The 15,499-nt window shown below is 40.4% G+C and overlaps 1 protein-coding gene across 4 annotated transcripts in view; it reads right to left on the bottom strand.

Annotated features, from left to right (window-relative positions):
* Positions 1–15,499, bottom strand: part of Ano4 (anoctamin 4) — a 401,571-nt gene that overhangs the window by 27,752 nt on the left and 358,320 nt on the right. For all 4 annotated transcript variants that reach the window (XM_021225955.2, XM_040755102.1, XM_040755103.1 and 1 more), the window contains 7 exons: positions 14,852–14,888; positions 12,905–13,016; positions 11,887–11,944; positions 11,658–11,755; positions 9,324–9,466; positions 4,167–4,319; positions 2,985–3,132 (listed from right to left, as the gene is read on the bottom strand). In XM_021225955.2, coding sequence (XP_021081614.2) covers positions 2,985–3,132; positions 4,167–4,319; positions 9,324–9,466; positions 11,658–11,755; positions 11,887–11,944; positions 12,905–13,016; positions 14,852–14,888 — 749 coding nt within the window. The remainder of the gene's footprint in view (positions 1–2,984; positions 3,133–4,166; positions 4,320–9,323; positions 9,467–11,657; positions 11,756–11,886; positions 11,945–12,904; positions 13,017–14,851; positions 14,889–15,499) is intronic.

The raw sequence follows: 15,499 nt of genomic DNA, 5'->3' as shown, positions 1-15,499 counted from the left end.
TAACTGACCGAGGACATTTGTTTTTTATGTACATGCCACATGGTAGATCTAAGGCTAAGAGCATTCTGCATCCCTATCATGATCCGAATCATAATGCCTTTCTAAACATCTCCAAGTCCCTTCTAAGGACCCCATGTAAAGAGACCCCAGAAGTGGGGTAGCTTCACCCCAGAGCAGGAGGTGGATTCTTCAACAGTGAACAGTATGAGCTGCAGCTACAGAGGATGAGGAAGACCATACCAAGAGGAATGCAGTCGAAAGATTTTCGTCCATGCGATGTGTAGAAAATGCTGCCTTGAACCATGTCTTTTATTCTCAGCCCTGGCTAAAACAGACTGTCTTCCTAACAGCAGCCTTGAACACTTGACTGCTGGGCATCCACAACATGAGAGTGACTCTCTCTGCCTTGGTCAAACATGAAAAAATTGATACTTCTTTATCACAAAAAATATTTATCATGGTTAGTACACATGTTCCTGTTCATAAAATATCTTTTGATTGAAAGCAACAGAAAACTCAGTTTTTACTAAAGAAACAATAGATTATATGTAATAACACAGCTGGGTTCATGGGATGATTAGAGGACTAAGGATAATATAGCATTCCTCCTTAATCCTTCTTTTAAGCCGTCTACAATCTGCTTGGGGACAGCACTGATAGGAGAGTCAGGAACAACATTACGTAGACCAAAAAGTGCCATCACAGTGACAAAGGTCATGGGAACCAAAGGACATGAGGCACATGAGTGAAACTGTCATTCATGAAGGAGCCAAGGTAAGCTCAACCAACAGTAAGGAGGAGGCTCTGATGCTACACAGAGCTATGGAGAGAGAGAGAGAGAGAGAGAGAGAGAGAGAGAGGGAGGGAGGGAGGGAGGGAGGGAGGGAGGGAGGGAGGGAGGGAGGGAGGGAGGGAAGGAGGGAGGGAGGGAGGGAGGGGGCTTGGATAGAGTATTTTGGTTGAGGTTCAATTTAAATTGAAATGTGCCATTTTACAGCTGGTTTAAATCCCAAGTGGGATTTGACTATAACTGCTCTTTGCATCACAAAAGCTTATGGCTTCCTAGGATTTTACAGTGCTTCTACTCCATAAGTTCTTTTATTTCTGGAGCATGTTCAAATTGAAAGAAGAAACAGGAGGAAGGGGAGAAAGTCGAAAAAGGGACAATGACAACAGAAAAGGGGGTGGGAGGAATTCACTGTAAAGTAATAGTGTGTCTGCTATCACAGAGCCATTCATGAAGGAACACACACACACACACACACACACACACACACACACACACAAAACAAGAATAGTGGCCAATGGATAAGAGACAAGAGGTATAACCTGGAATGTTGCAGATGGCTCATAAAGAGAAAAGTTTGCAAACAAAGTGGTCAGAGCTGAATAGCCTAATAAAATGGAACCAAAGCATAGGTTAAATTCCAATTTCCATGAGACTTTATCTACTGTGAGTCGGTAGCTGCTAGTCTTCTAAAGCTCTGGTGCATTACCAGCTCTATAAATCTGTTTCCAGTTCACTTTTGATTCTCCCAGACCAAGTACAGGTTCCACTATACAAAGAACTGGGGAAGGTTAAAAGGCTTAAACTATTGAGGCTGAAACTCAAGAGGTTTAAAGTGAGGTGAGACTGAGAGCCATTTGGGGTCCTGGAGCTAAGGATGGACAGGTCTGTGTGTGCATGGCTCTACGTGTGTGTGTGTGTGTGTGTGTGTGTGTGTGTGTGTGTGCTCTAGCAATTATGGTGGAGTTTGCCCCCTTTAATATCCCTCTGCTCTCCAGAGTGAGGAAAATAATGCATATCCCACTCTGAGTTGTGCTGAGATTCAAATTCAGAGTGTATCTGAAGGTGGCTCAGCGATGGGGCGCTTCTTTAGGCCAAGCCACGCAGGGAATGTGGACAGTGGGAAACAATGCCTGGGCAGTCCAATTCAAATCTTTAGGTCTCTGTTCTAAGAGTTAGTGTGCTCACTTCAAGTTGCTAGACCATTAGTTTTAATGGCCCCATGACTGTTGTAGAAGACTTCATAGGAACCTCTTCAAATGACTGCATTGTGAGATTTATCACCTGCCCCCCAATTATCCAGGCCTTAGTGCAATTATGTGGGATTAATGATGAAACTGGATCCTGACTAGGTTTGCTTAACTCGGGTGAGTTACTCCAGTTACTCACAGTGGCTTAGGGAACACATTAATTTGCTTCAGACTGTAAACCAATGAACAGGATTGCTTCTATTAGCTACCAGCCTGTGTAAGATGATTTTTTGGGCATCCAAGACCTTAGGCACATACTTACACACCACAATTAGAGTTAGATTAGTATTGTGACTTTAGGGACTGTTAGTGTATGCTAAGACTTTTTGCAAAGTGTAGAAATAAAAGCTAGGTGGCATGTTATAATGATGCTTAGTTTTTATCTGACTATGTATATAGTTTGAACCTCAGAACACAGGTGCAAAATACTGACACAGCTATGACCATAGCTAGGAAAAAATAATCTGCATACTCTACAGATATTTAGTGAGTACCTTCTGTGTCTTAGGCACAGGGTTCCACAGTCTCCATGTAAAAATTGCAGTCTATACACCATGACAGTGCGAATGTCAGATAGTAATTATCTTGTTGTACATTTATAGCATTTCCATAACTACACATTACACTAGGTCATATGCTGTTTTTGTTGTTACACACATTAGGATCTTACACATTTCTGAATTCAGAGTTGGCAGGAGTCAGAGGAAAATGTAGCTGCTGCCCTCACATTAGATTCTATCTGAAACTTGTCCGACTTGTTTGAGCCCCAGTCCTTTTGTAAATGGGATGTGTGTTCTTTGGCTGAAAGTATAATGATATAATTTCACTTCCCACACCACAGGCCTTGTCTGGGCTTGTGTACCACTGTCCCATATAAAAGCTTCTTTCTCAATGTCCAACATCAAACAATGGCCAACAAAGTTTCCTAATTATTTTATAGCACTTACTTTTGCCCGGCTTCTCCTTGGCCCGCACAAGGTCCATATTTATAAGCATATACCAAGCGAGGGATAAAGTCAGATGTTATTGCTATGACAAATGCATTCGTAATAACAGAGAGAATTCCAATGCCTTCGAGAATTCCATACCAAATTCCTATTCAAATAGAAATGTGGTATTAGTTTCTTCAGTAAGAATGAAAAACAACAAGGCTAATCCACCTGTGATAATCCTTTTCATCTTTCTAAATGCCTCTGGCAACAAGGAGTTACAATTTGTTCCTTCCAAACAGTTTGGAATTGAAGGAATTTCTGTGGTTCCATTCATGTGCCAATGTACTTACAGCTTACTGGTCAGCGTCAGACATAAGTCAAGCAATTCTGGCCAACAAGTCCTACCTGTTCATGTGCTGTTGGATAAAATCATCCCAGTGTCAAGCCTCTAACAGATTGGAAACTCCTCAGTGGTCCTGACCAGGTCCCTTTCTGTTCACCTTTGTAGACTGTCCCGGATGCACTGGCAAAGCCAATGCCCAACGAATAAACACTTGCTTCATCTGGTGGGTAAGAGGCCACTCTGAACAGAATATCTGCATCTAGTTCGCAGCCACACTCACTGGCTGGTGCCTGCCTTGTTCTCAGTACTGGATGTAGACAACGCCCATCTCAGCAACTGTTGAGAGCATGGCAGTTAACCCAACAGTATCTCTAGCCAAAGACCAAAGCTCGTTTCTGCCTCTAGAGAAATCAGGTTTTGCTTTATGTGAATCAGGAGAACATTGAGGAAAGTGGAGGGGGGCAAATAGAAGGTCTATTTTTAAAAGGGATGAATCAAAATTTTAGATTTTAAAGTCTTACAGTAGAAGTAACCAAGCTAAGAATCTATTTAAGCACCAATTCATAAAACTGGGAAACCTAAACCAATCTAAATAGGCAGATTTGTTTCTTGTATAAATTATTTTTAAAATCAACATGTTTTTTCTAAAGTACATTAATTAATTTAAAGACAGCCCTGGAGAGCCTAGAACTCACTATATAGATCAAGTAGACTTTGATCTCCTAGAAATCCACTTGCCTTTGACCCTCCAGTGCTGGGATCGAAAGTGTGTGCCACCACACCAGGCAGACTTTTAAATTTTACCTACAAGATGTTTCATATCTTCAGAAAAACGTTATCTGAAGTCAACTTACCTATGTCTTTGGCCCTCGAAGCCAAAGGTCTTCTCCATTGTGTAACAAACTTATACGCATCAAGTCGGATTTCAATGATGTTATTCAGTAAGGCCAGAAGTGGTGCTAGGGGGAAGGCTGCCACAAAGATAGTTGTGAATCCGAACTGAAGGACTAGGGAGGAAAAGGAAGATAATGATAATGTCAGTTTTCCATTGCTGTTTCAAAAAGGCAGCAGTTGGAATGTGTCATTGTGTCATCATATTTTTGCCAATCATTAAGAATCACAAACTGAAGGAACCTTTCTTACAAGATGGCCATAAGACTGGACAAAGAGGTATTTTCTGGGCCTGAAAATAATGGAATCTGAGTGGCAAAAATCTGATCTTGGGTCTCAATACTTTCTAAATGTCACTCACTAATTAATGGAACCAGGGCTTCTTGGCATAATGCTTGATTCTAGGTAGCAGTGGAAAAACAGGAGAGGGGACTGGATTGGCTTATGAAGTGAGACAATAAAGAAATACTCAACAAATGATGGGGGTACATCAACAGGACAAATATGTAGGCGCTGCCAACAGCCAAACCTGGAATACTGGCACAACAAAATCATAGCAGCACTGGATCATAACCCAAAGACTGCCAAATCATATCAGCATATCAACATACTAATGAATATAAACTGAAAACACACGAGGAATACCGTGTGGTTCTTCTTCATGCAGAATTTAACTCATAAACATAGAAGAAATGAAGAGAATGGAAAACCATCATTAATTAAACTTTACCCTAAAGTTATGGCCATGGAAGAATGCTAAAATTAGTGGGTGGGATATTGAAAATAGGATATTTGTATGCTTCCAAAGCATCTCTTCACATAGCACTTAAGATATACTAATATGGCACACCCCTGATATGATGGTCTTTTTTCCCTACATTCTTCCTGCTCATGGTCCTCTTGGGTAAAAACTAGATCCCTGCTCATTCTGCCTTCAGAACCATTAGACTCTAAGTTCCATCAATGGCTCATAGATGTCTCCCCCTCTCCTTCTTTTCTACTGACCTCCTTGAGTTTATACTCTGGCTTCTCAACTGGTGCTGTTTCTCCTCACTTTCACCCCTCTTTCTACTGCACTGTTATCAGTCTGCATAACATCTTGGCTCCAGGCCATAGCTCATCATCTACCTACAAGTAATGATTCAGAAGGTTTTCACTGCCTACAGATGAACTCCTCCCTTTCTCCATGGCATTCCAAGACCTTAGTGATCTTCCATGCAGATTTCTAAGATTCAAGTTCAACCATCATCATGTACAAGGGTTTGCAAACACTGGACTTGGGGTATTGTGAGTCAAACATACACTAAATGTCTCTATTGATAAACTGATGAAACTTGATTCTCCTTCTAAGGTTAAGCTCAAATATGCCCTCTCCTGGAGACTTTCGATAGCACTGTCTCATCTGGTAGCTTCCACTGCTGCTGAGCAACAGAGAATGCACTTCATTTGCCTTTAGGGCTTTGTCTCTCTTTTCCTTTATTATACTGGGCCCTGTGAAAGTAAGAATGGGAGCTTCATTATCTTTCTCTTTCTCCCATACACATTGGAGTGATTTGTGTATAGAAGGGCTTTGTTAGGCTCTAAATAATACTGGCTCACTTTGACTGACCTATAATCACAACAATGAAAGTCCTAGAAGACAAAGAAAACCAGCCCCTTAGATAAAAGTAAAATGCATGATAATGACTCTCATAGATATGAGAACACTTCTTTAGTATGAGAAATGTATAAAAAATAACTGACATAATTAGTAACTGTAATGTATTGCACATTTTTGTCTTCCTGTTAGGAGCCAGGATGCCCATGGCAGCATTATATGGTTGGTTTTAGTGAAGTGAAGCAAGGTTAACCCAAACGTTTAGTGATTAGAGAAGAAAATATAAAATTATTGTTACTCGTATATGATGTAGAAATGTCTAAAGAAATCTATGAATTATAATTTATATAAGTTTTCAGAAGATTTACTTGGTGCAAGGTCAACATACAAACCAATAATAACTTCATATACTAGCAACAAAATACAAACAGAAGTAGGGCCATGTGTGCAGTTCAGTGGTAGACTCTGTCCTTAAAATTCATGAGGCTCTGGTTTGAGTCCTCAGAATAAAAGCAACAGACAAAACATCATTCCCCAAACGGAAAAAATTATATAGAAAACAGAAAAATTGTGAAAGCAACATTAGTTGCAATTGTACTAAAATTTATCAAGTTCTAACCTATGCAATACAAATCTTTTACATTAACACTATTGAGAAAAATATATAAAGACAGGGATATATCTCACTCATGGATTGGAAAATATGTAAATTTTGTTCAAATTGTCTCTGTGGTTTAACTAAATTCCAGCCAATACCTCAGCAAAAGCTATTGTTTTAAAAACAGACATTAGGACTGTTGATGTAAAATTAGTTGGAACTAATTTTGAAGAACAAACTTGAAACCTGCTCATCTGAAGACAGCATTAAGGGTAGGAAAACAAGTCCTCAACCATGAAAAGACACTTGACTTGCAGCAACTTTATCTGACATACGATGGCCTGAATATGAGATGTAGCCGCACATCTGTGATTGAACATGTGGTACTATTTGGGGGGACCGAGACACCTTTAGGCTAGTCATTCTCAACCTTTCTAATGCAGTGACCCTTTAATACAGTTCTTCATGTTGTTTATACAGTTGTTTAATACAGTTCTTCATGTTGTGACGACCAACCATAGAATTATTTTCTTGGTACTTCATAGCTGAAATTTTGCTACTATTATGAGTTATACTGTGAATATCTGACATGCAGGATATCTGATATATGACCCCTATGGGGGTCATGACCCACAGGTTGAGAACCGCTGTAAAACAGTGGAATCTCACTGGAGGACGTGGGTTATCAGGGGTATGATTAATATTTAGAGCGTGACTCTGTCTCCAGCATACTCTGCTTCCTGTTTTAATGAGATGTAGGCTGACATAGGCTTCTATATCCATGAAGCTGTCCACCACAGTATCTTCTCTGGGATGATGGACTGTGTCCTCATAGGAACTAAAATAAGCTGCTTCTTCACTGAGTTATTTCTTGATAGACATTTCTTCACAGTAATGGGAAAATCAATTAATACAGGACTCATATCTACAATATGTAAATAGCTTCTATAAAGCACCAAGAAAAGAACAACCCCTGCTCCCAGCAAATCATTGATCTTGATAGAGGTTTAAAGAGAATATCCAAATGGTCATAATCATATGGAAGATATTTAGTGTCATTAGTTGCCATAACTTTCAGATTAAAACCACAATGAGAGACTACCATATACCAACCAGAACATTAAAATAAAAGCTTAAAAATTGAGAGAGCACATGGATGTATAGAGTGGCACAAACCTCTCCACCTGTCCTTAGAACAGGATATATTTGTGTGTAAGGGAGTGGGTGTGTGATGTTTCTAGGAAATGTCACTTATAAAAATTATTGGGTGAGTTTGGACTGTGGACAATGGTTTGCCAGCCTCTTGCCTGTATAGACATGGCTGCTTTTGTGTATATATCTCTGAAAATTCATCTGTAGACTTGAGATTTAAATACTTTTTATTACTTTATATTGTAATCTAGTGAGTTATAGTATTTAATAACAATACATTCAGGAAAAATCAAAACAAAAATAAAAGGAAGAAGAAAGAATTCCTGTGTCTGTGTGTGCTGCACCTCGTATTGTTTCAAGCTGAGTGGTACCACAGGAGCTGTAGCATGCTATCCACATAAATGCTGCTTTTCAGGGGCATTATTGCTCATTTCCTTCTTTATGGGGGAGAGTCCATTAAGAGACTCAAAATTGGTGATTTCTCTTAATGAATTGCCTTTATTAAGTTTTATTATTGATGCCCGCATTGATTTCTTTTCCAAGTTATATCATTCTGCCATCCTCTAATTGAAACTCTAAAAACATCAATAGATACTTAGGGCAGAAGCAATCTAAGAAACATTAAGCATCAATTCTGCTGCTCCTTTAATTTTCAGATTATTCCACTTAGTGTCGCTTCCTTCAGAAGTAATTCACCTTGCCCAGCTCTACTCTCATTTCATCTCTAGGTTGTAGAGCTTAACCAGTAGATTTTCAAAAGAAGAGAGAGAAAAATATCTATACATACAGTGTATCTGACAAGGGATCATTATTGTTATTTCCTCTCTAGATACATATTGAGATTAACTTGGCTTTGATTCTAAAGAAATCTGATTTTCTTAGCTGAGTGTAGCCTGGGTTAAACATTCCTCACTTCCTGCCACTTTCCTCCTACAACAGAAATGGCTGCCATTATACTTCCCATGATTCATGCTACAGTAACTGGGACACTTCCTGAACTTAACACTTCCTGTCTCTGGCTCTTCCCCACTGCCTATGCACCCTTGAAAGCTGAGCACTGTGTCATAATCCCTTTCTGTGTCTCTGGTGCCAACTGTAGTTGTTCCGTTGGCATTGAGTAAAGCTTAACAGATGTCAGCTGGATATGTGAGTCAATCCCTTCGAGTAACGAGTCTTTCTGTTTTTGATGCCCTGAATTCTCCAACATTTTTTCTTGGTTATTTAGTTCCATAATAAGGCAGTGTAAGGGCAGTAGGTCATAGTAGGAGGTCTTTGGGTTGCAGGGTAGAGTCTTCATGAATGTCACAACTGGGTTAGTGTGTGTGTGTGTGTGTGTGTGTGTGTGTGTGAGAGAGAGAGAGAGAGAGAGAGAGAGAGAGAGAGGAGAGAGATTGAACTCAGAATTTAGAATTTAGAACATGCTAAGAAATCTCTCTACTCATAGGCTACAACTTGAGTACCTTCTTAAGGTTCAAGAAGCAAGATACCATATCATGAAGGGTTTGGAATGACTGTCTTCTGAACTTTGTTCATTTGTGATGCTGGGGAATCTCACCCAGAGCCTTGTACATACTAGATAAGCACTCTACAACTCCAAACCTGGCTTTGAATATCTTAAGATTTCATTTTCCCTTATACTTGCTGCTTAGAATGCCCTCACTCCAGAATTCCCTTACATGAATGAACAGATGATAACAGATGTACATTTAATTGAGTGTAGCTAAAGAGTAGAGGCTTGCATTTATAATTGAGAGGCAAAACAGATCTCCATACTCATTTCCAGGTATTCATCAAAGAGTCCATAGGCATTCATCGGCTGAAGGTTGTAATCCTTTTCCCATTGTGGGAAATTTATTTTCCTTTCAGTCCCATGCTCTTGTCGAACTTTTCTTCTGGTCCACCAATTCTGGATTAACCTGGGTGACAAGATCAGTTTCTTATCAAAATATACACAATTGTTCATAAGATTTAAGTAATGAGAAAGAAGAGAGCTAACAATTTGGAACTAGTTAAAAACCAGCTTCACACAGGCAGGAAGCTATGTCTGAAATTAAAAAAAACTTCTGAATACCTGAAGCATTTCTATTTTCAAGTAGACAGAATGTGTGACTAATTTATTTAATCAACCACAAATGTTTAGAAATAGATGGATAGGGGGCTGAGAGTACCTTGAGTTGACTTGGTACCAAGGCAGCACCTGCATATTCAATGGTTAGAAGGTCTATCTCACATGGCTTAGGTCTGTACCCATACCTAATAGTGGTCCTGTCACATGGGTTATTATGACCAGCATATTCTGATGTCAGTGACCTAGAACATCTGAAATCACAATCCTCTTTCTTTCCTGGCATTCAGGTTCTTATAATTCCTTATGAGAAGGCTCAGCTGCTTTAGACTCAAGCTTGGCATGGTCTCTAACTCCCATGGGATGCATCTCACTCTGATGCTTGAGGCTGAGCTGTTAGCCCTCTTCAGCATGCTGGAATCCTTTGTATAATATGAAAAGAGATGAAGGAAATGCCACAGAGGAGGCAAGCCTGTAGGTTGGCATGTTCCAGGAAAAAATGACATGGTTTTAGTATTTCCAGGAATCTAAATGCTGAAACAAAAGCACATCAAGGAAGGAAAAAAGAGGGGTGGCTATCAGACATGCTGCTTACCTCACAGCTCTGTAGAATATCCTGAGTCATCCTTGGATATTTCTATTAAATTCTATTTAATATTTCATAAGCTAAAACATTGTACTTCCAGCTTTGTGTTTATTTTTAAAAGTCTTATAGGGAATATTGGATACTGGAGCAAGATGTCAAAACTTGAATCTAAGAATAGAAAATTGTTGGCTTTGCCTCTGACAGGGCCCTTGAGAAGACTTTCCTCATTCAGCAAGTCCTGGGTGCTTGTGCTAGGTGAGTGGTTCTACCTGAGTCCTGGAGACCTGTGTCCCTCCAGAATCACTGAGCTGATGTGGAAAGCCAATGGTGTGGAAAACCATCAGACACAGAAAGGTTGATGCTCTGTGTCCTTAAAGCCAAGCTAAGCATAGCTGTCACAGCAAAGTTCAAGGTTGTCTTTACGGAGATGACACAAACTTGTGTCCACTGTCATCAACAGGAAAATCTTACCACTGGGTGACAATGTTTCTATGGGCGAAAACACGCTTTTTTGCATCTCTCACATTTTCTCATTTTCCAAGTTCCATTTTCCTGTAGTCTGAATTTACACTACTTTTCTTTCTTTGTTTTAAATTAACATTCTGATTTATCATGTGAATAGGGGAGTAAAGATCTTATGAGTTGACAAATAGCTAAGGATCTGCAATACTGGAACCCAGAGAGTCAAAGACATCATTGAAGCATGCTACATTCACACAACCAGAGTACACACATGCACAGAGGCCTCAAAGAATGTTAAGTCAGTTTTATTTAAGGGTGACCACTGATAGGTCGACCAAACTTCTCTCCACACCCAAGAGTATTTGGGTAGCATGATAGACTTAGAAGAAGAAGAAGAAGAAGAAGAAGAAGAAGAAGAAGAAGAAGAAGAAGAAGAAGAAGAAGAAGAAGAAGAAGAAGAAGAAGAAGAAGAGGAGGAGACACATGATTTGTTTGGATGGGTAGGGAGGTTGGGATGGATCTGGGAGGGTTTGGGAGAGGAGGGTGTAATGATTAAAATACATTATATGATGTTCTCAAAAATTGATAAAATTAAAAAAAGAATATTTAATTTGTATGAGTTGGGAAAAACCTAAAAGAGCCAATGTTAATTATTTTTAGTTAAAAGTTTATTGTTGTTGTTTGTGTATGTGTGTGTGATGTGTGTGGACTGTGTGTCATGAATACATGCAGAGGTCAGAGGGCAATTTTGGGTCAGTTGTTTCCTTTCATCTTCATGTGGGTTCCAAGAAGAGGCAATTCATGCTGTCGGGCTTGGGTGGCAAAAGGCTTTACTGCTGAGCCATCTCACTGGTCTCCAGTGTTTAGTGTTTCTATGACTACATTTGAATCTGCATTTGACATACAGGTTTAACTGTTGAGTCCCTAATGCTTACACTCAGAAATGCCAACCATCAGCCATGCTGACTCTCTGTGAGACAGCTAAGGTACTCACGGGTAGCCAAGTTCCATGAAATTATTCCAGGTCTGCTTTAGCACCATTATAATACCCATCTGCATGCAGAGATCAATAAGGCATCCGCTGGGGTGGCACTGCGAGGCAAGCAAACAGAGATACAGCAGTCAACTAAGAGAAGAGCGGCAGGCTTCTACTCTGCACAAAGTTGCCTTAAGGGTTTTTAGTAGAAGTTGTAGAAAACAAGGAACAAGGGAAGAGTACTGACCTCTTCTAGCCTCCACCTGTTAATCAATCTCAAGTAGGCACCTGGGTGTCCTGTGAATCTTCAACACAGAAGCAAGCTGTTAGCAATCTGCAGGTGTAGGCTTTCGGTGAATATTGCATTTAAGTTAGTGTATTCTCTAAAGTCAGTGATAGGAGCCCTTACAGAGCGCGTCTGCAGGAGTGAGGAAACCTCCACAGCTGTCAGTACTTGAGCTTCTGAAATTCTCCCAGGGACATTTCCCCTCTGGCCTTCCTGCCCAGATGCTGAGGGGACTGGCTCGCTCTTGCTGTTTCCTGTGGTATTGAACATTCCTGCTCAATACAGAGTGCCCTGGTCTGTGTAAGCTGCAGCCATGTTCCTGCATCTACCCATATTTGATCTGAATACCAGCAGTGTCATTTTTTGTTACAGTCATAGTACTTGACTAGAGTTTCATGCTGCTGGCATAACTAAACAACACAAGAGAGGCCACTGTATCCATCCTACCAAATGGGACTCACGGCCTTGCCCTGTCCCATGGCCTCACATAGGATGGGTAGGGACAATACACACATCAATACCACATAACGGGGATCCCTCCCAAGTTTTCATCCCTGCTGGGTTTCTCGTTACCTAGAAAGCTCTGGTTCCCATTTCTACCCTCTTTCCTGTTGGGATATCCTGTAAGCCAGGGACTTGGGCCACACTCCGGGTTGCATCTCCTTATATCACCTACTAACTTAGCTGTGACATCCACAGGATTGAGTCAGGTGACATGGAAGTCACAAGCTTTCAATCCATTGTTTGCACACATAAACTATTTGCCGCTATTTATCTGTACAACAAAAGAGTCCCGGGCACTTTTGATTAGAGACTATTTCCTAGGAAGTGAGGTGGTTTGGCAGTTTGGGGAGGGAAAGGAGGTGGCTGGTCTTCTCTTCCTACACTTTTGCATTGATTACCCTACAGAGCCCTGACCAGTGGGCTCTGAGTGACCCATTCCACCAGGGCTGGGGGCTCACAGAGAGGTGCTTCTTACCTTCCGAGGAAGAACGCGATGTAAAACGTGGAGCTGTTCAGATTGACAAACTGAAAAAGAAACATTTTCAGGGTAAAGCTGTTCTCCCACTCGGATTCTGTGCGGGGCTGTTCTGTGGGCAAAAGGAAGCAGGGTTTGAGAGACTGAACATGACCTCCCTCCTACCTCCTGCATGCATAGCTTCAGACCCTCACCAAGCTCCTAAGGGTTCTTCGTCTCAGCTCCTAGATCTCATGTCTCCTAGGCTTTTACCTTCATTTACTATTTCTTTCATTCTCATAGATAAAAGTGGAAGGATGGCCTCACCTCTAGAGCTTTCCCCATATATGACTACCTGTGGCACATGTCTGTGACCTCAGTCACGGCCAACTTGAAGCTCATTGTATTTTGACTTCCATAATGCAAATACCCTTTGGTATAAACCAAAATATAGAGTTAGTTACTCGAGAGGTCAAGCCTACAACTTGTCTGATCCACTTATCTTTCCTGAGGAGCTGACTTCTAAGCTCAAGCAAAGTCAAAGGAAATGTATTTAAGGCAGTAACATTTTCTCTGTTACCGCATCCCCCAAGCTTCTGTTTGGACGTTTAACATTTCACACCATCACTTCCTTTTCCATGACTTGAATTTAAAGCTTCCTTGGAGCATAACTGAGATGGGAAGAGGGGAGAAAGGACCTGAGATTTGAAATGATTGAAACATCAGTATTAGAGCCAGGGTGTGCTGCTCTGGGAGCTAGGAACACTGAACACTTCTCAATGGGTTTCATGTCACTGGGTTCTCATGTGTCTCAAACTATGGTTTACCCCTGGACACAGTCTGTCAACAGGCATTTCCCTCTACCATGGTTAGTGTCTTCCTTTCTTAGTAAAGGGTTAGTGGTGATGGAAGATGCCAGTGACATTAAAGGAGATGGATACTCCATCCATCTCTGTGTAGGACATACCAATTAAAAAAATGGGTTCAGGGGTACAATGGCTATTCTACAAAAACCGCTTTGGAATGTCTCCCTTTTGGACAAGCTACATACTGGGATATATTAAAGCAAGCTATATATTAAACCTGTGGGAGCATGCGATTTTCTCATTGGCTATAGAATAGCCAATATCTCACTAATAAAATTGAAGCAACATCTACACCTTGAAAATGTAGCAATGTGCAGCTTATAGCTGGCTATCAGAGAAACATTCTTGGAGACAATTTGTCTACATGAATGTATCTTCACAAACATCCATCATCATTGTCCTAATGTAAAGGGTTACTAGTGTTCAAAACTTGACACTTTTGAAGTTTTTCATGTTTTTCCTAGCATTTCTCAAACTCTTAAGCCATTCTTCTGCTCCAGCCTCCTGACCTTCTGGGATTAGTGAGTATACCATTGTGTCTTGTGGAATCCACCTATAATGCTAAGGTGTAGGTATAGCTAGTGAACACATTTGAAATGATCCAGGATACTTTCTATATATGTGTTCATGCAATACTATTTTCTGTGTGTACAGAAGGGAAAATACCTACCTTGAATTTCAATTACTTATGGCACATACGGGATATGACAGGTTTGAAAACATCAGATCACTAGACACATTTAAATCATTCTGCTGAAGGGAAAGACTGAAGTGTTGCATGCAATTCTCAGTAAAGAAGGTATTTTTGTCTTTTTAAAGTATTATATTTTTTTATTAACTGAGAATTTAATATATGCATTTAATGTATTTGGATCATATTCATCCCTACTTTCTCCCTCAAGCTTCCCCAGATCTACCCCTTATTCTATTTCAATTTCATAGTCTCATTTGTTAAAAATAGTCCACTGAGGCCAGTTGTGTTGGTTATAAACTCATGGGTGTGGCCTACCAGGAGCCACAGTAGGGCGTTCATTTCCTGCCTCTGAGATAGGAAGCTTTACTCTAGATCCCAGACTGCACAACACAACAGGCTTGTACTCACCTAGATTAGTCAGAAGGAGCGCGACTTTTTCATAGAGCTGTAAAATAAATTCCACACCTTTAACCAGTGAACTCTAGGCGTTCTAAAGTCTATAATTACAGAAAGAAGATAGGCAATCAAGTTGTGAGTGAAACTTTTTTTCTTTATGTTTCAAATAGTAGAAACATCGTGAGCAACTGTACACTTTCAAGGATAATCAGAAATGTGCAAAGTCTTCCTTTATGAGTTTAAAAATCTTGCTTCTTGGCCAGGCTGGACCGACAGCCACCAAAACAATACAGAGAAACTCTGTCTCATAAAAAATCTTGCTTCTTGTTTTGGAGTGAATAATTCTGTGGCAATGAGACTAGCAGCCACTAATTACCAGTTTCTTAAGTGAGGCTAGACAGTCATTGTGAGTGTTGACAACTGAGGGAAAAAATCCAGCTTTGGTTTATAAGGGAAGGGTCTATCATCTTACTGTCATGGAATGCTGCAGACTCCACATTACAGCACTCATAAGTGCCAGAGTGAACAAGAATCCTTGACACATCCAGCTATCTGGTTGACAGAGTGTCCTCAGAGAGAATGGAGTGTGTGTGTGTGTGTGTGTGTGTGTGTGTGTGTGTGTGTATGCACATATGACATTAAAGTCTTTCCTAATTTCTG

Source organism: Mesocricetus auratus, unplaced genomic scaffold, assembly GCF_017639785.1.
Source record: "Mesocricetus auratus isolate SY011 unplaced genomic scaffold, BCM_Maur_2.0 Super-Scaffold_100011, whole genome shotgun sequence".
In the NCBI taxonomy this organism is placed as follows: domain Eukaryota; kingdom Metazoa; phylum Chordata; class Mammalia; order Rodentia; family Cricetidae; genus Mesocricetus; species Mesocricetus auratus.
The sequence above is the reverse complement of the archived record's forward strand: the minus strand, read 5'-3'. Positions and strand labels throughout refer to the sequence as shown.